The sequence below is a fragment of the Rhinolophus sinicus genome, linkage group LG05 (assembly GCF_036562045.2).
Source record: "Rhinolophus sinicus isolate RSC01 linkage group LG05, ASM3656204v1, whole genome shotgun sequence".
Lineage (NCBI taxonomy): Eukaryota > Metazoa > Chordata > Mammalia > Chiroptera > Rhinolophidae > Rhinolophus > Rhinolophus sinicus.
Genome location: NC_133755.1, coordinates 109,282,171 through 109,305,400, shown reverse-complemented (window position 1 = coordinate 109,305,400; position 23,230 = coordinate 109,282,171). Strand labels below are relative to the sequence as shown.

Below are 23,230 nucleotides of genomic sequence, written 5' to 3'. Positions count from 1 at the left end.
AAAGCTTTTCCTGCATCAGACTCAGAGCCCTTATGTTTCAGCAGTTCTGTTTACTCCTGCAGGGATCCGCCCAGATAGGTGGGGTCAGGGGCGGAGTGAGTTGTGAGAGGTGGCCCAGAGCAATGGTGGCGACTACCACCTAAGCCGGTCCTGCTTCCACAGCTCCCTCCCCTTTGCCGGTACTAGTTGGGCTGCGAATCTGTGTCTGCGGTCCACAGTTCTCAGAACAGCAAATATTGTGTTGTTTTGATCTGACACTGCTACTGTTCTGCTTCTAGAATTGGGCAGGTGGGGTCGGGGCGAGCTCTGGGAGGGGAGGGAGGGGGCGGATAGTCTCAGTGCCTAAGGCTTCCGTTCTCTGCGGCAGTGAGGGCTTAAACCACTGTTTTCAGCCTTCATCCCTCAGTCTTTTCTGCGAGGTCTCTGCCGTGAGTGTTGGGTTTAGCCGTGTTATAAGCTGCTTCCTCAGCCCTGTGGGCCATAAGTGGAGCCCTAGCAGTCCAAGTTGTTCCCTCTCCCACAGCTGCGGAGGTTCCGGGATGCAGCGAGCTGGGAGCACTGAGCTAGGTCTGCATCCTGCGCCCATGCGTCTCCGTCTGTCTCTGCACTTCTTCCTTCCCTCTTCCCCTGCTCACGCGATTCGCCCACCTTTAGGTGAATTCAGTAGTGGGCCTCTTCGTCTTGCCTGTCTGCTGTCAAGGGAGTCCTTTGTGGAGTTATAGTTGTCCGATTAGTTGTAAATTCCAGGGGAGATTTACGGAGGCTCACCTCACGCCGCCGTTTTTATGACGTCTCGGAAAATAAAACTTTTTCATTTTCCTAAAGAGTTTCAAAATAAAATGTGGCCATGGACAAAGATCAAATAAATCATGGGTGTCACTATAAATCCCTTTTTTAAGATCGCTAATAGAATTACCACTGTGTCTAAGTAGATATTCTGTTTGATAAAAGGGCTTTTAGGAAGTTTCAGGGCATGATCCCAAAGAATTCTGATCCCCAAATAGGAGTGATTACATCTAGAGTGTAGTTATCCGTCAAAAAGACAGCTGTGGGTATAGGTTTCAGAGCATGGAATGGACAATATCAGATATATAGAAACCCCATAAAGTTTTAAGTTTTATTGGCCCAAGAACCACTATCCGAGACTCCGGTCTGGCCTTGTAACTTGCTTAGCCAACAGAATGCAGTGGAAGTAACGCGTATGCCAATTCAAGAAGACTTGCATCCTCTGATCTCTTTCTTGGACACCTGCCTGTACCATGAGAACAAGCCTAGGCTGCTCAGCTGAAGGATGAAGGACCATGTGGAACAGAGCCGAGTACAGTTGTTTTTATATTTTTGACAACATGGCAAAGCCAAGCCAAGCCAGAACCAACCAACAAACAAAAAACAATAGAAAATCTCTCTCACTCTGTCAGTCATAGCTGCATTACTACCATTCTTAGCACAGACCTTCAGGTATATATCTTGAGTTACTGCGAGCCCCTCTAAACTATTCCTTTTGCTTCTATTTCTTACACACAACCATCAACTTAATACATCAAAATTTTCATCAAGTTAGTAAGTGCTTATTGTAATAACAGTGATAACTTCATCCTTACTTAGAAACCATCAACGGCTATTCAAATCCCTAGTATCACCTCTTCTCTACACAGCAAAAGCCTTCACAAACACAATCTCTCTTTTCTTTTTCTTATGCAATTCTCCTAGATAATATCCAATCTCCTAAATATTCTTTAAAATAACATGTCCATTCTAATTTGCAAGCCTTGATTCATGCTGCTCTCTCTTACTAAAAGGATTTTTCACTTTATCCTTTGCTTATCCAAGTCTTAACCACACTTTGATCCTATCGTTCCATAATGCCTAACACACTAACCAGAAAGATGTCTTTTGGTTCTGATTCCTAGAGAACTTCCTACATATACTTATTGAATACTCATCATTTTGTGTTCCTTCTTAGGTGTTTTGTGTGTATATATATATATATATATATATATATATATATATATATATATATGTAATATATATATGTAATTTTCTCCATACACTATAAGCTTTTTTAAAAAAGAAATGAGATCTTATACATTTTCATTAAAGCCCTCTCAATGATCAGTATAAATTTATAAACACATGTCAAATATATCCAACACTATCATTATATCCATGTGAATAATTCTCAAATATGTATTTTAAAATAAAATTCTCCTGAGAAAATACTTACTTGAATATACCTCATTGTTTTCCTTATATATGCCGGAACAAATATATGTAATTAAATTTAAGTGAAAGCTACATATTATCTTATACAAAATATATAGTTTTCACATTAAAATACAAACCCTCTCTGAAATAAATCCACATTGTAGAACTTGTTTAGCTCCACGGAGAATTCTACCATTGCTTGAACTTCAGTCATTTTTATTTTATACTCAGAAGACCAATCTGGTAATAGCACCTTGGTTAAAAAAGGAGGAAAAAATCATGAGAAGCACAACAAAAAAATGTCAACTTACAAAAACACTAATATTTAAACATGTTAGAGTATGATATGTAGACATAAAAGAAAAATGAAGTAATTTAGTTCAGTGTACCTAATCTAGCCTAATCCAACAAAATAGCACCAGAATCTATACTTACTAAGTATACTTACTAATAACATACTTATTAAATAGCACTACTCTGTACTTTAAGATATGTCCTGTTAGAATGCTTTTTCTAAGATTTGTTTCTCTTCATGACATGTATGTGATAATAAATAATACGGCAAATTGCTAAAAGAAACTCTTGACTTTATCATAGATAAAATAGTAACTCTTTAAGAGAAATATTAAACAATTATTATTCTCTTCTAGTTTTACATTGCACATAAAGGCAACTCCAGAGTCAAAAATGAAATTAACATTCTTTAATCCCCCATTTACATTAATGAAGGTTTTTCTCTGTTAGGTGAGGTTCTTACGTAACTATTCATTTTTTAAACTAAAAAAAAAAAAAATGCTTCCCCTCATTAAAAAAGCTCCAAAATATTCATTTTCAAAGGGGTCAAAATAGACAAGAAAAAAGAAAACATACACTATTCTATCCCGACACACACACACACACACACACACACACACACACACACTTTGGTATATATTTTTCATGTGTGTGCTTTTGTACAATTTCTATAAAAGTGAAATGAAACCACATGTACATATTATAACTTATTTATTTCATTTATTTTTTTATGAATATCTGTGTCAATAAATGTAGTTTAATAACATTATTTTCAATAGTTAACTATTACACTGTAATGTTTAACTTAAACAATCTCCTATTGTTGGGTATTTCAATGGTTTCCTTATTTTCACCATTTCAAAAAATCACTGTAACAATCATCTTTATCAATCATACATTGTTTTAAAAAGCAATTCAGAGTAAAAAAGTATTGAAAGACAATTGTCCAGAGTCTCATGTTTCTCTATGTACTGCAAGCAGAGACACTGACTGCCTTTGTTTCAAACTATTTTTCAAGGATGTGTGTTTAGCAAACAGCCTTAGGAAGTCAGAGATAGTATCTCATAGGAACAAAGGACAGATATCTTTACTGTACCAAGTAATAGAGAAAAGGTCTCCCCTTGAGGCATCCATCAGGCAGGATTATTGTCCAATATAAAAGATTTGGTTTCCCTTAGTTCAGAGTTCCTCTCCTATATCATAACCTACTCATCAGCAGCTATTGCCTAGCTATGGCTATTGCTGTGAGTATAAACTATCCTTTTCTTTGATCTAGGAGTCTGATGTCTTCTGACCACATCATGGCACTTGTGGCAGGCTAACTTATTAGCTTGCATGTGGGATAAAATCTCAGACCCTTCAGTTCTTAAAATAGTTCTTCACAGAAATTTGCAAATAATCTGATCTATTATTAATTAAATGCAAAAGAAATGCCATATTCTTACCTGTGCTGATCAAAACTTCATTTTAACATTATCAAATAACCAAGTTGTATTTCCAGTTACTGATTCTTGTTAAAAATATACTGCTCCCCCTATGAGAAAGAAAAAATATATCAAACAAAAAAGAAGATATAAAAAAGATCATTTTGAAGAAACTTATGCCTCTTTTGTTATTCAATATTCTCAATATATCTAAAAGAACTATATCCCCTATAAGGCTTAGGAATAAGTTTTAGAGATTTGTGTCCATTTTCACAGGTATCAATATTAATTATCATATCTTTATTAAGGATTCACTTGTGCATACTTTAACGTACAATAATAAATAGACTTCTTTCTTAGTTCAGTGTTTCACAAACAATCTTCAGAAATACCCAAAATATTATAACTTTATTAATTTTTAAGATGTAGCACTCACCATTTAAAAAAAAACCCTGGGTAGAGTGATTTCTGAAATTATATATATGAGTAAAATTCACACACACACACACACACACACACACACACACACACACGTATGCTATGAGCTCATAAAATATTTTGACAAAGAAGGTTGCCTGCATATGCTATGGAGTTTTTTCCCACACTCCAAATAACGTGATTCCCTGAAAATAAGATTCTAGCGGACCATCAGCTCTAAAGCGTCTTTTGGAGCAAAAACTAATATAAGACCCAGTCTTTTATATTATATTATATTATATTATATTATATTATATTATATTATATTATATATTACATTATATTATACCTGGTCATATTTTACTATAAGATTATACTACATATTTACTATATATTAATTTTTGCTTCAAAAGATGCATTAGAGCTGATTGTCTGGCTACGTCTTATTTTCGGGGAAGCACAGTATTTATTGCTTAAATTAAAAGGAATCTTTTGTCCTTGGTATAATTATTTTAGGTACTAAAAATGTTAAAATATTGTTTTCTGTTTTATTTGTCACCCCAATAAACTTTAATTTTTAAAAAGGTTAAAAATAAATAGCATGTTCAGTCTTCTTCATAGATTTTTTCCTTCTCTCCATCATAAAGATGTAGACTTTACCACCTTCCATAACTGTTATTTTAAATGTTAATAATCACATCAAAAGACGTTACAGTTACTACTTCTAAGGAGATGAAAATAATGCTGCTTATATCTATAAGATATTCTGTTTCATGGAAATATCTCTTATCTAAGACAGCTTCTTCTGTATATATGTTGTTGCATGCAAGGTTTTGGATTATGTTCCAGTTCTGATTCTTTGTCAAGTTCGGTTAAGTCTCTGTGCCTTAACTTACTCAGATATAAAACAGTATGTATTCATTCAAACATTTATTGAACACTTACTATAAGCTAGGAAATGCAACAGGTACAAGGTATAGCTAAGTTCCTGACCTCAAAGAGATCACTATGCACCAGGAAAAGAAAACTATATACAAGTACAGCACAATTGTTAAAACATAGCCTTAGGATTTGAGTACCAGATCTAACATTTTGGTAGTTATTGCCTTTCATATCTTCAATTCCTTTATGGAACATAGCACCCCTACTACTTAAATCAGTACGCCTATTTCATGGAGAAGAAATTAACATTTTTCTCATTTAAGCCATTTTATTTTTGTATCCCTATTACAACAGTCTTTTCCACATTACGGAAGTTAATACCAGAATTACACTACTACCATAAAATCCTGAATTATGTGGCACTGGTTTAATGATAAGGTAGCAGGCAACAGGGAAACAAATACTAAAATACTAGTGACTCTTATTATGTTGGAGCAATACATTCAGTAAATGGTTGCCTACAATAACTTTCAGAACTCTGTTCCCATAAAAAGCCCAGAACTCCAAGGAAAGTAGATGAAAAGAACCACAGCATTCAAGTGCATCAGTAGTTCTTTGCTACATTTCCTCAGGCAAGAACTGGGTAGTTTGCAAGCAAAGATGGAAGGAAATAGAGTAGAAAAGTGGGATCTTGCAGCCAACTACTTCAGTACCTCCATTATAAGGACTACTTTTCTTTCCTTTTTTTTTCAATTAAAGTTCATTGGGGTGACAATTGTTAGTAAAGTTACATAGGTTTCAGGTGTACAATTCTGTATTACATCATCTATATATCACATTGTGTGTTCACAAACCAAAGACAGTTCTCCTTCCATAACAATATACTGGATCCCCTTTACCCTCATCTACCACTCCCTTCCCCCCTTACCCTCTGGTAACCACTAAACTATGATTATCTGTGTCTATGAGTTTATGTTTCTCATTTGTTTGTCTTCTTCTTTTGTTGTTTTTGGTTTATATACCACATATCAGTGAAATCATATGGTTCTCTGCTTTTTCAATCTGACTTATTTGGATCAGCATTGTAATCTCAAGATCCATCCCTGTTGCCACAAATGGCCCTATTTCATCTTTTCTTACCACTGAATAGTATGCCATTGTGTATATATACCACAACTTCTTTATCCATTCATCTATCGAAGGACATTTTGGTTCTTTCCATGTCCTCGACACCATAAATAAAGCTGCAATGAACATTGGAGCACGTATGTCTTTACAGATAAATGTTTTCAGATTTTTTGGGTAGATACCCAGGAGAGGGACTGCTGAGTCATATGGTAATTCTATTCTTTTTTGTGGAACCTCCACACTGCCTTCCATAGTGGCTGCAACAATCTGCATTCCCACCAACAGTGTATGAGGGTTCCTTTTTCTCCACAACCACTCCAACACTTGTTATTACTTGCTTTGTTGATGATAGCCATTCTAACTGGTGTGACGTGATATCTCGTGGTTTTTATTTGCATTTCTCTGATGATTAGGGATGTTAATTTTTTCATGTCTATTGGCCATTTGTATATCTTTGAAGAAATGCCTATTCAGGTCCTCTGCCCATTTTTTAATTGGATTGTATGATTTTGTTGTTGTTCAGTTGTACGAGTTCCTTATATATTTTGGATATTAGCCCCTTATCAGAGGTGTTGTTTGCAAAAATCTTCTCCCATTCAGTAGGTTGCCTCTTTATTTTGTCAATGGTTTCTTTTGCTGTGCAGAAGCTTTTTAGTTTGACATGGTCCCATTCAACTGTTTTAACTTTTACTTCCCTTGTCTTTGGGGTTAAATTCATAAAATGCTCTTTGAACCCAAGGTCCATAAGTTTAGTTACCTATGTTGCCTTCTATGCAGTTTACTGTTTCAGGTCTTATGTTTAGATCTTTGAACCATTTTGAGTTAATTTTATTACAGGGTGACAGAGAGTCGTCTAGTTTCATTCCGTTGCATGTGGCTTTCCAATTCTTCCAGAAGAGGATGTCTTTCCTCTATTGTATCTTTTTTGTTTCTTTGTTGAAAATTACGTCCATATTTATGTGGATTTCTGGGCTGTCCATTCCATTCCACTGGTCTGTGTGTCTATTTACTGTTTTATTTTGCCCTGTAGTACAAGCTCAAGTCAGGGAGTATGATACCTCCAGCACTGTTCTTCTTAGGGTTGCTTTGGCTATTTGGGGTCTTTTGTGGTTCTAAACAAATCTGATGATTTTTTGTCCTATTTCTTTAAAAAATGCCATTGGGATTTTGATGGGGATTGCATTAAATGTGTATATTGCTTTGGGTAATATGGCCATTTTAACTATGCTGATTCTTCCAATCCATGAACACAGAATGTCTTTCCATTTCTTTGTGTCTTCTTCAATTTCTTTTAAAAATCTCTTATAGTTTTCACTATATAAGTCTTTCACATCCTTGGTTAAGCTTATTCCTAGATATTTTATTCTTTTTGTTGCAATTGCAAAAGGAATGTTTTTATTTTTATTTCTTTTTCTGAGATTTCATTGTTAGTATACAGGAATGCAATCGACTTTTGTACATTGATTTTGTAGCCGGCAACTTGACTATATTCGTTGATTATTTCTAATAGCTTTTTGGTGGAGTCTTTAGGGTTTTCTATTTATAGCATCATGTCATCTGCAAAAAGTGACAATTTAACTTCTTCATTCCCTATTTGGATGCCTTTTATTTCTTTCTGTTGCCTGAACGCTCTGGCTAGGAATTCCAAAACTATGTTGCAAAGCAGAGGTGATAGGGGATAGCCTTGTCGTATTCCTGAACGTAGAGCAAAGGGCTTCAGGTTTTCACTGTTAATTAAGATAGTCTGAGGGTTTGTCATATAAGGCCTTTATTATGTTGAGGTATTTTCCTTCTATACCCATTTTATTAGGTGTTTTCAACAAAAATGGATGTTGTATTTTGTCAAACGCTTTTTCTGCATCTATTGATAGAATCATATCACTTTTGTCCTTTATTTTGTTTATGTGGTGTATCACATTGATCAATTTGCGTATGTTGAACCATCCTTGTGCCCCTGGGATGAACCCCAATTGGTCATGATGAATAATCTTTTTAATGAATTGTTGCATTCGATTTGCTAGAATTTTGTTTAGGATTTTTGCATCTGTATTCATCAGAGATATTGGTCTGTAGTTCTCTTTTTTTGTGTTGTCTTTACCAGGTTTTAGTATCGGGGTACTGTTGGCCTCATAAAATGAGTTAGAGAGTACTGTCTCTTCTTCAATTTTTTGGAAGACTTTGAATAGGACAAGTATTAGATCCTCTTTGAATGTTTGGTAGGATTCACTAGTGAAGCCATCTGGTCCTGGACTTTTGCTTTTGGGAAGGTTTTGGATGACTGATTCAATTTCCTTACTGGTGATCAGTCTATTTAGATTTTTCAATTCTTCGTGATTCAGCCTAGGAAGGTTATATGTGTCTAAGAACTTGTCCATTTATTCTAGGTTATTGAATTTGATGTCATAAAATCCTTCATAATATTTTTGGATGAACCTTTGTATTTCTATGGCATCCATGATAATTTCCCCTTTCATTTCTGATTTTCTTTATTTGTGTCTTTTCTCTTTTTATCTTAGTGCATCTAGCCAAGGGTTTGTCAATTTTACTGGTCTTTTCAAAGAAACAGCTCTTTGTTGGATTTATTTTTTCTATTGTCTTTTTGTTCTCTATTTATTTAGTTTTCCTCTGATTTTTATTATTTACTTCCTTCTGCTGACTTTGGGTTTCATTTATGTTTCTTTTTCTAGTTGTTTAAGGTGTAATGTGGGGTTATTTATCTGGGAGTTTTCTTGTTTCTTGAGATAGGCCTGTAATGATATAAATTTCCTTCTTAAAATTGCTTTTGCTGCATCCCAGAAATTTTGGTATGATGTATTTTTTTTCTTTCCGTTTTTTAAAAACTAGTTTCAGGTGTACAAAACAATGTGATAGACATTTATCATTTATATCCCTCACACAGTGATAATGTCCTTCCCCCCGGAACAATGCATTTTCATTCTCATTTGTTTCTATGTATCTTTTGATCTCTCCTTCTTCTTTGACCCAGTAGTTCTTTGAAAGTATGTTGCTTAATCTCCACATATTTGTGGTTCTTCCTGTTTTCTTTTTGCAGTTGATATCCAATTTCAAAGCCTTGTGATCAGAGAATATGCTTGGGATGATTTCAATCTTCTTAAATTTACTGAGGCTAGTTTTATGTCCCAATACATGGTCTATCCTTGAGAATGTTCCATGTACACTAGAAAAGAATGTATAGTCTGATGTCCTAGGATGAAGTGCTCTATAAATGTCAATTATGTCCATTTCATCTAATGTGTCATTTTAGGCTGCTATTTCATTATTTTGTGTTTGGATGATCTATCCATAGCTGTCAATGATGTATTTAGGTCCCTTAGTATAATTGTGTTTTGGTCAATTTCTCCCTTCAGTTCTCTTAGTAGTTGCTTTGTAGATTTGGGTACTCCCTGATTGGGGGCATAAATATTGATGACTGTTATGTCTTCTTGTTGTATAGTCCCCTTTGTCATTATGAAATGTCCATCTTTGTCTCTTGTTACGTTTTTTTACCCTGAAGTCTGCTTATCCTATTTCTTTTTATATCAGTATGGTTAGACATGCTTTTCTCTGAATACCATTTGCTTGGAGTGTCACTTTGAGTCTATATTTGTCCTTGTAGCTGAGATGTGTCTCTCGGAGGAAGCGTATGGTTGGTTTTAGTTTTGTTAGTTTGTTTGTTTTAAAGATTTTATTGGCAAAGGGGAGCAGGACTTTATTGGGGAATAGTGTGCACTTCTGGAACTTTTCCAAGTCAAGTTGTTCTCCTTTCAATCTTAGTTGTGGAGGGCACAGCTCAGCTCCAAGTCCCATTGCTGTTGTTAGTTGCAGGAGGCGCAGCCCACCATCCCTTGCAGGAGTCAAACCAGCAACGTTGTGGTTGAGAGCCCACGCTCTAACCAACTGAGCCATCTGGCCACCGGGGAACTAAGAGGCAGCTCATTGACTTCATTCTAGTAGCAGAGGGCGCAGCTCCCTGGCCCATGTGGGAATAGAACTGGCAGCCCCGTTGCCCAGAGCTCACGCTCTAACCAACTGAGCCATCCGCCCGTCCCTGGTTTTAGTTTTTTAACCCAATCTGCTACTCTGTGCCATTTTGTTGGTGAGTTCAGCCCATTTACATTTAGAGTGATTATTGATATATGAGAATTTCCTATCATTCTATCTCTGGTTTTCAGGAAGGATGGTGTCTCCCTTGCTTCTTTGACTTTTTGTTGCTGCCTATTATTCCAGTGTGGTGGTATTCTATGGTTTTTGCCTCTATTTCTTCTTATTTTTCTATTATGTATTTCAATTCTGGATTTTTTTGAGTGGTCATCATTAAGTTTATGTAAAAGAAAAGTTTCATATTTACAGTATTCCATTTTCTTCAGCATGCTTACTTTCTCCATTCCCTTGAGCCGGTTCAGACCTTTACTCTCTGCCCTTTATGTTTTTGTTGTCACAAATTATCTCTATTTATGCTGTGAGTTAATTTCTGCTCTACAGTAGCAAGTTGTCTTTTTCCTCTTTTTTAAAGTGTTTTCTTTTTTCCCTTCTTTATGTTGTCTGTTATAAGTTTATAGTGTCCTATTTGGTGTAGGGGTTGCCATTTCCCGCTTCTGTCTGTTCGTAATACTACTCATGGTTTTGTATTCTTTTGCTTTTTTTGTTTCAGGTCAAATAGTGTCCTTCGGTATTTCTTGTCATTAGAAAATTCCCTCACCTTCTGTTTGTCTAAGAAAGTCTTTATTCCTCCTTCATATCTAAAGGATATCTTTGCTGGATATATTATTCTTGGCTTATAATTTCTCCCTTTCAATAGTTTGAATATTTGAGTCCACACCCTCCTGGCTTGTTTCTGCTGAAAAACTGATGATATTCTAATGGGCTTTCCATTGTAGGTTGCCATCTTCTTTTCCCAGGCTGCCCTCAGGATTCTTTCTTTGGTGTTAATTTTTGACAGCTTCAATAAAATGTGCCCGGTAGAAGGCCTCTTGGGATTGAGGTAATTAGTTGTGTTATTTGCTTCTTGGATTCGAAGATCCAGTTCTTTCCACAAGTTTGGGAAGTTCTCGTCGACTATTTGTTTGAATATATTCTCTGTTCCCTTCTTCCTTTCTTCTCCTCCTGGTATGCCCATTATTCTTATATTGCTCTTTCTGATGGAGTCAGAAAGTTCTTATAGACTTCTTTCATTTCTTTTAACTCTCAAGTCTCTCTCTTCTTCCATCCATGTCATTTCCAGATTTCTATCTTCAATGTCACTAATTCTTTCCTCCATCGGGTCAACTCCTCTACCTAAGCTGGTTATTTCATTCTTCATTTCTTTTATTGAGTTCTTAATGTCCAGAAATTCTATTTGGTTCTTTTTCAAAATGTCAATCTCTTTGGTAAAATGTTCATTTTGTGCTTTCATTGTTTCTGAGTTCATTAAACTGCCTGTCTCTGTTTTCTTGCACCTTGTTGAGTTTTTTAAGAACTGCAATCTTGAATTCTCTGTCATTTAAGTAATATATTTCCTCGTCTTTAAGTTCATTTTCTGGAAACTTTTCGTTTTCTTTCCGAGCTGTGTTGTTATCGTGGTTATTCATGGCAATTAATGAATTATTATTTCCCTTCCTAGGCATCTACAGGAGTGGGTTCTGCAACAGGTTGATAGGAAGAGGTCTTTCTTTTGTTTTCCAGTAGCTGTTGGTAGAATGCTTTATTTTCTCTCTGACTGCAGTCTTTTATTCTCTCTCACACTGTAGTGTTATATTTTCTCTGCACTATTCCAGCTTCTCACACAATTGGGGGATTCCCTGGAAGGCAGACTTCTCCTTTGTGAACAGTTCACCTGGGTCATAGGACCCCACCTCCATGGGGGGATGTAGAGAGCTTCTGAAGTTCCAAGCTCCTCCTGTACCAGTTTCAGAGCCTGTGTGTTTCAGCAGTTCTGTTTACTCTTGCAGCGATCCACCCAGGTAGGTGGGGACAGGGGCAGGGTGGTTGTGAGAGGTGGCCCAGAGCAATGGCACTGACCACCAGCACAGCCAATCCTGCACCCAAGGCTCCCTCCCCTTCTCTGGAACTAGCTGGGCTGCAAGTCAGTGTCTACAGACCAAAATTCCCAGAACTGCAAATATTCTATTCTTTTGATCTGACATTGCTACGTGTTTGCTTCTAGCACTGGGCAGGTGGGGACGAAGCGAGCTCCAGGACGGTAAGGAAGGGGTGGCTAGGCTCAATGCCTATGCCTTCTGTCCCCTGCTTGACAATGAAGGCTTAAACCACAGCTTTCACCTTTCTTCCCTCAGTTTTTGCTCTGAGAGAGTGTTGGGTCTCTGCCGTGAGTGTTGGGTTCAGCCATGTTATATGTTGATCCCTCAAGCAGGACTACGGGCCATAATCAGAGCACTAGCAGTCTGAATTCTTCCCTCTTCAGTGGCTGCAGTAGCTCTGGCATGCAGGGAGCTCTGAGGTTAGAGCTCCGGTCTGCGCCTGTGCCTGCGTGGCCCATGTCTCCGCACTTGTCCCTCTCTCCTTCCCCACTGTTCCAATCTGCCCACCTTTAGATGATTTCAGTTGCGTGCCTCTTAGTCTTGCCTGTCTGCTGTGCAGGGAGTCCTTTGTGGAATTATAGTTGTTCAATATGTTATAAATTGCAGGGGAGATTTCAAGAGGCTCACCTCATGCCGCCATTTTTATGATGTAATGCAGGACTTCTTTTCAAAGGACTACATTTTTTCAAAGAACTTTTAAGACTTCTTGACAAATCAAAGAGATCCACCTCTGTGACTAAGATCAGATTAAGGGTGCTGTCAACCCACCAATGCCCGCTCTTTCAAATGGCTTCAAGACAGTGGTCACTAACTGAGACAAAGTGGGTTCACAGAGAGCAGTAAAGGCAGGCTTAAGAACTATACCAGGAAGGAACTTTGGTGCAGTTACTGGTACATAGTACTGAATGGAGACAAACTTGTAAGAATCTTACTACATTTTTGAGAGAACTGTATTTGTGAAAGAAATTATACACAAACCTGCAAACCCTTGAGACTATGTAATTTACAGGATGGCAAACCTACAGTAGCAGGAAGCAGGCTATCAAAACTATATACCCTGCAAAGTGGGCAAACTTTCAATATCAACCTCAGATGTGGCCATGGAAGTTAATATAAGGAAGAAACATCCAGCAAGTAAAGACAGGGGTCACAGTGCAATGAACAAAGGCATTCTTATCGAAAAGCAGAACAAAGGCTATGAGATATTACTGTATGTCCCCAGCAAGGAATCTTCATTCCTGCCCAGCATCACTCTCAACCAGAGACTACGATGTGTTTCTCATTGTTTACTTATCTAAATGGAACATTTTATGACTCTTTCCCTGTTTCTGATCCACAACTATATGTTGGGTGTGTGTGGGAGGTGTGAGGTAGATGCAAATAATTGTGTGTTGTTTACAGGTCACTGGACTTGTGGATTTTTTAGAAAGTACTGCATCTCTTAGCTAGCTTGGATGAACGCAGCTTAGATTGTCTCCTTTGGGGAAGGGAGGTAGGAGTGTTTTCAAAAGGTAGGATGGAAGATACACATGGAGATTTAGGTGACCAAAGTGGAGGACTGTAGTGGACTACTTGTCATTTCTATTTTCCACTTTTTCCTTGCCAATCAGTCACCCAGTCTGAGACTACATTTCCCAGCCACCCTTGATGCCAAGTGATCCTTCCCATGGAATGTAAACTGAAATGATATATGCAACGCCTGCCTCACTTGTTTAAAAGGAAATTCTTTGTCCTGGATTTCATCTGCTTCTCTTTTTTTACAGGCTGAAATACCTTCTTGATAGTGACCTAGTTTGGCTACACAGATTAGAACAAAATCCTGAAGGATGGTCAAACAAAAAGATGGAAAGATTTTGGACTCCTGAATGGTTTCATGGAGCACAGATGTTCTACCTATCTAGACTGCTCAGAATTTTAATTCTTATAACTCTTTGTTACAGCAACTACACCTAACCTATATCCTAACAACTATGTAATCCCTTCGGGCTATTTCCAAAAAATCAGACAGATGATCCTTTATATTATACGTATTAAGAAATATATATATATATATATATATATATATATATACATATACATATACATATACATATATATATGAAGTATATATATATACACATATATATACACACATATATAGTACACAATATCATTAATATTAAAATATGTTATATAATAATACATATTACTTGAAAATAAGTAAAATATCTCACCTCTGTTCCAAATCCTCAATGGCTTCCCACCATGCTCAGTAAAACTGCCTTACAATGATGGCCCATATGAGGACCTTATATAACCTGGATCTTCCATAAGTTCTCTGACTTCATCTCTACTAGTCTTCCCTCTCCAATCACAATTGTTTTCTTGTTATTCCTCAAACATACCAAATATATTCCTGCCTCAGGGTCTTTGTACTTGTCCCCTGGATCACTCTTCCTTCACAAATATCCAAATGACTTATTTTTTCACCTCCTTCTAGTCTTGACTCAAATGTTAACTTCTCAAATAGGCCTTTCCTGGCAACACTATCTAAAATAATAACTCTCCTCTATCCACACCCTCTTTCCTCTTTTATTTTCCCCCTCAGCATTAATCTTCATATAACAAACTAAAGATTTTACTTATTAGTCTTTATTATTTCTACCCACTGAAATGTAAGCTTTATGAAGGCAGGAAATTCTGACTACTCTGTTCATAGATATATTGCCCATTGCCTGACATATGTTAGGCACTCAATTTAATATTTAAGGAATGCTTAATAAATTAACATCAAATATTGCATAGATATTAAGTATTATTATTTTTCTATTTATATCCAACCAAACAGAAATTATTACACTGCTATATTGAAAACATAGACATACATGAATAAACTTTTATGGTAAAATTCCTCTACCAGTGTAAGTTCAAGGTCTGCTAGCAATTTCCTTCACTCTTCCTCTAGTATCCTGTGGTGCTTTTTGTTCTGTTGTTGCTGTCTAATTTTCCTCAAATCCATCCCTTTTTATTCATTATTAGAAACATACATGTACAGATATATACAGAGTGATGCTGATAAATCTGTTTTTCATTCCCCCCACCCCCAAAATAAAGAATTGTTTTCATTCTTATGTACTGGTAGAAGAAAAAAATCAAAGGAGAAGGGACTAAAGGAAAAGGAGAGAGCAGGCAAAAGAGGAAAGGAAAGAAAAAGTCAGAGGATTCTCAAAAGAGGATCTGTTTGATCCTCTTCCCATAAACTGCTCTTTTCCCATCATAGGGAGCAACAGCTAGTCAGTTCCAGCCAATCCTTGCTGGCCCAGCACTATCAGAGACTTCTAAATTTTCAAGAAGAAACTGGAAATGTTTTTTTTCTAAAGGTGAAATCTCCTAAATTTTAGATGTTGCCAACTACTTAAAAAACAACAACAAAAAACCCCCAAAATCTGTGTAGTTCAAACTGAATTCTTCTACAGAGCAAATTCATTCAGAGTTTGCAATCTCGGACTTACACAGACTCTTATATATTACTCAGTTCATCAAGCAAAGAATCTGAAACAAAAATACTGGTCTGTTCTCTCTCAAAAATAAAAGAAGTTGAAGAAAGAGCTTCTTGTCGTTTCCGCAGATGATGCCTGGTAGACTCTCCACGGAGGAACTCTGCACCCACCAGAAGCTGTGAGTTTCATGGCCTTCCTACACAGTCCGCTGGCTGGCTCAGGACTTGGCACTTTAATCTGAGCTTTTGAAGCTACGGGAATCAGCTGACTTACCTCAGACTGAATTGTTCATTCAGTTCTCCTTGTCCTGGCAAAATAGCCTAAACAGAATAATTTGAGAGGTTTGTTCAAATAGGGCTCCTTCCTCAGTCACTCCTACGCCCTTAAGAGAGAATGTAGCTGAGTAAACTATAAATCCCAATCTGAAGAAGCCACAGGGGAACCACAAACAGGAACTGACTCTGATACAAAATGAGAAACTTAGGCTGAAAGGCTCTTAGATATAAGAAGGGGTTTTCTGCTATTTAAAACCGATAGGGAAAACTATCTTACAATTACCTTGTAATACCTTAGAGAAAGTTAGCTTACTCCCAAAGAAACAAAGTTACCTATTAATCTGAAAGACATTTTTAGCCCTCGAGAGCTGCTCTGTACAACACAGTGGCCACTAGCCACACTACTGAACAACTGAAATGTGACTAGTGTGAGAAACTAAATTTTTAACTTTAAACTAACTTAAATTTAAATCCAAACACTAAAGCAATATAAAATATTAAACATTAATTTTATTGTTTTGATAGGACAATATTTTACTTTAACTGTTAAAAATGTAATATACTAATTCAGATATGTTACGTGTACATAGTGGATTTCAAAGACAGTACAGAAAAAGAATGCAAATATCTTATTAATATGCTTTTTATATTGATCATATCTTGAAATAATATTTTGGGTATGTTAGGTTAAATAAAATATATATATATATAAATTAATTTTACCAGTTTATTTTTACTTTTTTAAAGGTAGCTACTAGAAAATTTTTAAATTACACATATCTCACATATTTCTATTGGACATCTTGGTCTAAGAATACCAAGCTATCTCTTTAACTGCTGGAGTGCAGTGTATAGGAATTGCCCCAGAAATGGCACGAGGTACAGGAAAACCGTGCACAGCTTCTAAGACCACAGCGGTGCTCACTCCCAATGGATCAGCTAAGAGACCTCCAATACCCATAAATGGCAGTCCAGGCTTGGATATATGGGGAAATGTGGAGGATACTCATGTACCATCCACATGAATCCTAAAATAATATCTAACCATTTTGAACTCAGTCTGAATTCATGAGTATTTCAGAAAAGAGGATGCAGAAACATCTGAAACTAAGAGGCAGAGTCACAGATTCTTTAAGATGGACTGGAGACCACAGGGGATGACCAATCAAATCCTCTCACAGAAATAAAAAAACTAACAGCCTTGACTCTTGAACTACAGACTCAAAATAGATACTTTGAGGTTATTTGTTTCTCCTAAAGCAAAGGGTAAAGGAACTAAACAAATTGGAGATTCCAGACACTCCCTTTGTCAACCTAAGGAATAAAGGAATCATTTCTATCAATTATGGAGCCAACAGCTTCAGCTTATGATTCTATTCACAAGTTAGCACCTGTGGGACAGATGGGTTCAGAGCCTGTAATACTGACAATCCGAATAATGATGTCCAATCTCATACAAAAGTTAGGTACTAAAGATACCACACAAGGCAAAAATCACCAATGGACCAAATTACCATTAAAAATCTTAGAAAGGCTCCATGTTGGCAATCAACATATCATGTCTCAACAGTAAAATACTTTCACTTTTTCTTCCAGCTTTAGGAAAAAATATCTGTTCTTCAGCTAAACATTAGATAATGTGGTAAACTTGCATTTAGGGGCCATATTGTACTAGGTGCAAAAGTAATTGCAGTTTAAAAGGTGAAAAATAATTGCAAAAACCACAGTTAGTTTTGCACCAACCTAATACAAAAAATATACACATCTTTAAATGTTCACATTCAAAGTAGTGAGAAGCCCACATTATGATAGACATATAAGTACTGATATCATATGAGACAACATCAAAGTCAAGCCCAACTAGATGAGGGACTCACACTATGACATGTGTGGGGACTGAGGCTGACATTTGGGATCTGGGACCAATGGAGGGAAGAGCATCTAACAAGTACAGATAAATTCAAGCATGTTAAATGGGAATATGATGGGAACAAAGAAATCATCTAGATCTAGAAAGAGGTTAACTCATCCATTTAATAGAAGCAAGTCAATTTTGGGTCCATTTTCTTGGGCCTTCTCCCAATGAATAAGCAGAAAGCTCAAAATAGAGGCAACCATAGAAGCATTCAGAATGCTGTTCTCATAACCATGTGAAGAATAAAAGATTATTGTAACAGCCAAGTTCTGTAGAAAACTGAGTAGGGAGATGGGTCCCTTACGAGAAGGTATGCTCCGCTGCCACCTTTCCTAAGATCCACTCACCTAGGGCACAGCAGAAATCAATTCCATAGGCTCAGACCCTTAAAATCCTTAAGGTAATCCTGACCAAGTCAGTCCACACAGCGATATATTGGAAAGAATCAGCCAGTGACATATGGATTAGTCTTGCATCTCTAACCTTTCTATCTGGCATCATTCTGGCCACCTAAGTAGGTTAAGTCTGCATTGCTTGGTTCACTCTAAATATCTGAGCTATGGTCTTATTTCTTGATTTACATGCAGTTCCCTTTTTGATTGGCTGAGGCCCTGACACCTGCCCAGTTTTGTAAACTCCTTCTAGCAGGGGCGAAACATGCTAAGTCACTGGATTATATCCTCCTCTTCAACAGCCACGCCACCTGTCACTTTTCTGACTCTGAAGATCACCATCACTCAGATGGCTTTTAACCTTTTTTTTGCCATCACAATTATTCACATGCACAACATACTTTCATCAGTGACAACTCTCATTTTAAAAAGTGATTCACAGTGAAGATGAGTTTATCAGAAAAAGTACAGTAGAGGGGACATGTAAGTAAGAAAAATCACTGGTCTAGAAACTTTTGCTACCAATCCTTAATCATCAAAATGAACTCCTGAGGGCTAGCCAGACATGCAGACATGATAGAAATATTTAAAAAGAGTCTAGAGTACTAAATTCTTCTCTTTTGAGGAGAGGAGAAGAGGGAGATGTTCAAAGAAAGGACAACGAGAATAGCTTGATAGACAAACTTTTAAAAAGCTGTATTGATACCAAATAGCAATATAAAATAGAAACCGAATATACTAGATACTCAGAACTTTTTGGAGCTCCTACTCTTAGACCAGTAACTTTACCTATGTTATTTCATTTAATTCTCATAAAAATCCAAAACAGCAATTACTCCATTTTATAGGTGAGGAAACTAAAGAGCAAACTATTTACATAATTTATCCAAGGTCACACAGTTAGGAAATAACGGAAAAAGGACAAAAACCCCAAATGTGTAAAACTTCATGATTTATATTTAAACTTGCATAATTCTAAAGTCTATACCTGAATTGTTACAAGAAATAGATTCAATGATAGTCAAGCCATGAGATAAACATGCCCCTATTTAAAGAATAACTGAAATCAGAATGCAATAATGAAAAAAAATAACACCTGATAAATTAACTAGTCAATTTTCTATGTAATTAACATTATTCCCTAATTATGAAATGTCCAAATTTCTCACATCCCACACTAACAAACATACTATCTGAAGTTTTAAAGGCATTGTTCTCTTCTAACATCTTTGAAATTTGTGTTTAAACAATTGTCTAATAAAAGAGAACTATGTTATTACTAATCTTACAACTAAAACTTAGATTAAGAAGTAAGCAATCTCAAAACAGAACACTTAATTTTGGATAACTGTGATAATATGATAGAAAATCCATAGAAAAAATATTTTTTAAACATAATGTAGAAAGCATGTTAGGAATTTTTCAGAGCATTTCCATGGTTAATTTAGCGCTCATTATGGCACACTTAATGAAAGCTACCTCTGACATTATAAGGAAAATAGGATTTATCAAAAGCAGTTCACGTAAACTTTTAGGGACACATCTATATTATAAAACAAATCTGCTAGTAACATAATTCAGAATGTCTTTGACTATATCACGTTATGATATAGCTTAAAAAACCCACAAAGTAACAAAGACTAGTTACTCCTTTTAACATTAAGAGAAATGCAGAAATAAACAGTCATCATCTACTGCCTAGTTCAGGGATCTGCCTAGCATTCCTTAAAATATTTCATCTTCAACAGAGAAAAGAAGCTTAGAATGAGAACAAAGAGAATTACAATCCTTTCTCTGAAAAATATTCTGAGAAACAAATACTGTTTCCTTAACTGTCTAGGCTTTCTTGCTTTCTTTAGTTTACAATATTGTAAACTTTGGTATCAGACAGACCTAGCTTCTAGTTCACACTCTCTAAGCCTCATTTTCTCAAACAGAAATAATATATAATTGCTAGGTCAAAAGGCAAGGCTTGAAAAGATTATATACAAATTTATACAAAGCACTAAACATTGTACTTAGTGCTCAATAAATTGCTGACATTATGTTTCCTTTTATATCAATTTTTAAATATGATTTCATTCAAGGAAACGTCTATTCAAAATAATGCAACTCAATTTGTAAATTTCAATTACATAGCTTGAAAATATTTTCACTTGTAGGCCATTAGGACCTTAATGAAAAAAGGGTTGGCTTCCAATTATGATCTTCTTAGGTGTTGGGGAAAAGCAGAATAAAAAACAAGACAGTGAATATTTCAATTCTCTATTAAAATAGTTTTTCTGATTTCAATCCTTATTGACAATTCTCTGGCTCTCCAGACCTGAATGACAATTTAAGAACTGTTCTACCAAAATGGGGCCCTTGGCAAACATTACATTATAAAATTATTATACTTTAACATAAAATAGTTATTAATTTTATAGAACAAGACTGCTGAGAGACTACATTCTAATCTTATCTGCCAGAGGAAAATAACTAATTTTCAGTCTTAAAGTAGACCTGAGTTAAAATGAGGGTGGTTTTAAAATCTGGGTTTCTCAATTCCAAAAGACAAAAGTAATGGCAATGGGAATATAGGCTTCCAAGGTCTTACACTGTGATTGTCAATAAGCCCTGACCTTGCCGCTTAGACATTTTCACTCAGCAGTACGTATTTCCAATTGAAGCACACAACTTACTGGCAACTTGGAGATGTCAGAGAGCAGGTGTCTGAGACACCACTGCTCTAAAAACAGTAATGAATGAAGCAGCTGCATCCTACAAGGCAGCTTCAAGGGGGTTTCAATAAAGGAATACTTCTAGTTCAGAACTGTTGAGAACTAGCCAAAGGACATTTCATAAAACTTAACAGAACATAATATTATAAATAACAGAATTCTATATTAACAACATAATTTGGAAATACTTTCTATGTATCTTATCGATGTTTGCAGATACCTAATCCCATAAAAGGAAATATGCTATAATTTTCTCAGAATGCTTTCTTGGTTGCGAGATAGTTCATAAAAATTGTTTCATCAAAATAAGAATAAAGTGTAAGGGGTTATTCAAGTAGGAGACATCTCTTAATAGTATAATATATCTGACACCTTTATATTCCTGTTAAGAAAAAAGAGGCTAATTTTATATGAAATTTAGTACATCACTGGGAAACCAAGTACGTACCTGTTTAAAAAAACAGAAATCTTTAAAAACAAAATGCTGAAACCCACTGTGGAATCGTCTCACACTATTTATTCTGAAAAATCTAGACCTGACTTTTTCTTCCTAACTTTTCTGAAAAAAAACATTGGGCCCATTAAGAATGCTTTCTTCTTTATCACCACTCTGCTTGTTATTCTTATTAATTTCTAAACCGTCTTCCTAAAAACAACTCAAGGAAAAAAAGAAAAAACACTACTCACTTCAGATCTATAAGCCCCATCTCCATCCATTTATTTAAATACATACATATCACAAAATTTGCTTTTAAGCAGTTTTTCCTCAATACTTAGAATCAAAGCAAAGGAAATCCTTGCCCTTTCTATTCTTTAAACAACCCCATTCTCAAGGGTCTATATCTACAGTAAACAAAGCTAAAATATAAGACACAGAAACTTTGGAGGTAACTACAGATATACATATAACTTATATTTTCAGTGTCAAGTCCTGGCAAACAAAGGGCCTATCTGTCCTACATACTGAATGCTGCAGCATCTGTTTCACTGTACAGAACATTAATCTAAGCTAGTCTACAGTTCACAGCATTCTACTAGACTTTTCTCAGAAATCTGAAATTTAAAAAAAATCTAAATTCCAGTGATTTGGGATTTAAGGATTCGATTACGCTCTTACTACACAGTCTAAAAGAGATAAAAATTAAGTATTTACATAGTAATTTTTGTCTGTGGTCGTCCTAAGCATGTTTAAATGATTAGGGCTTACTTTGCTAATGAAAGATTACCTTTTTTTACCCACATATTACAGGTAGAGACACCAAGCCATAGAGGTTAACTGGCTTCTACAAACTAATGTCATGAGTCATCATAAGAGTTTGGATCTTTTGACTCCTAGTCCTGTACCTGTTATCCTCCATGAATCTTTATTTTTATTTCTAAGAGCACAGAATCAACTCACTAAAAAATATCAACAAGAACTTCTAAGTATTTAATTTTAATCAATAGCTTCCTAAAAATAAAAAAAAACTTGCCCTTGTAAAGCAGCAAGGCTTTCTCTAGAAGCAACAGTTATTTCTATTTGCTCTGGGAAAATCATTTTTAAAAAATCTTAAAAGCTGAGGAGTTCATCACTTTGTACCATACACAGTAACTGCTGGTTCTTCCAAATGAGGTGTGGGTCTGACATAAGATCCTAAACTGTATCTCCCTTTACTTTTCCCTCTACTAGCACTTCCAATAAGGAACTACACTTCTTTGCCTTGGTGGTTCCCTTTGTACAACAGTAACAGAAAAATGCAACTCCTACCTGACAGACAACATAAGGTAGAATTTACTGTTTGTGGATTGCTTTGAGGTTTCAATAAGAAAATCATAACCCAGCTGATCTTCAACCCTAGAGTAAAGGCAGACTTGACTGAAAGCAACTGCCTTCAAAATAAGATACTATATCATTGTTTATATAGAGGCAAGTTTTATATAAGCCGAATCTTGATCACAATGAGATGGGGGAAAAACATTTCCAAAACTGTTTAGAAAGTTATTTTGCCCGACTCAAAAATTTAATCCTTGTCTCACATATTTCTCCTTCAGTAAGCACACTAAGTTAGTAGAAACTGTAAATATTTATTAAAGAGAACAGAG

The 23,230-nt window shown here is 35.9% G+C and overlaps 1 protein-coding gene across 13 annotated transcripts in view; it reads right to left on the bottom strand.

The window, feature by feature from the left end:
* FAM135A (family with sequence similarity 135 member A) overlaps nt 1-23,230 on the bottom strand; it is a 461,750-nt gene that overhangs the window by 88,513 nt on the left and 350,007 nt on the right. For 6 of the 13 annotated variants that reach the window (XM_019749326.2, XM_019749331.2, XM_019749334.2 and 3 more), the window contains exons 2-3: nt 3,945-4,033; nt 2,343-2,458 (exon numbers count right to left, since the gene is read on the bottom strand). The exons of the other annotated variants lie outside the window; for them this stretch is intronic. In XM_019749326.2, coding sequence (XP_019604885.2) covers nt 2,343-2,419 — 77 coding nt within the window. In that variant the 5' untranslated portion in view covers nt 2,420-2,458; nt 3,945-4,033. The remainder of the gene's footprint in view (nt 1-2,342; nt 2,459-3,944; nt 4,034-23,230) is intronic. 13 annotated transcript variants of the gene reach the window in all.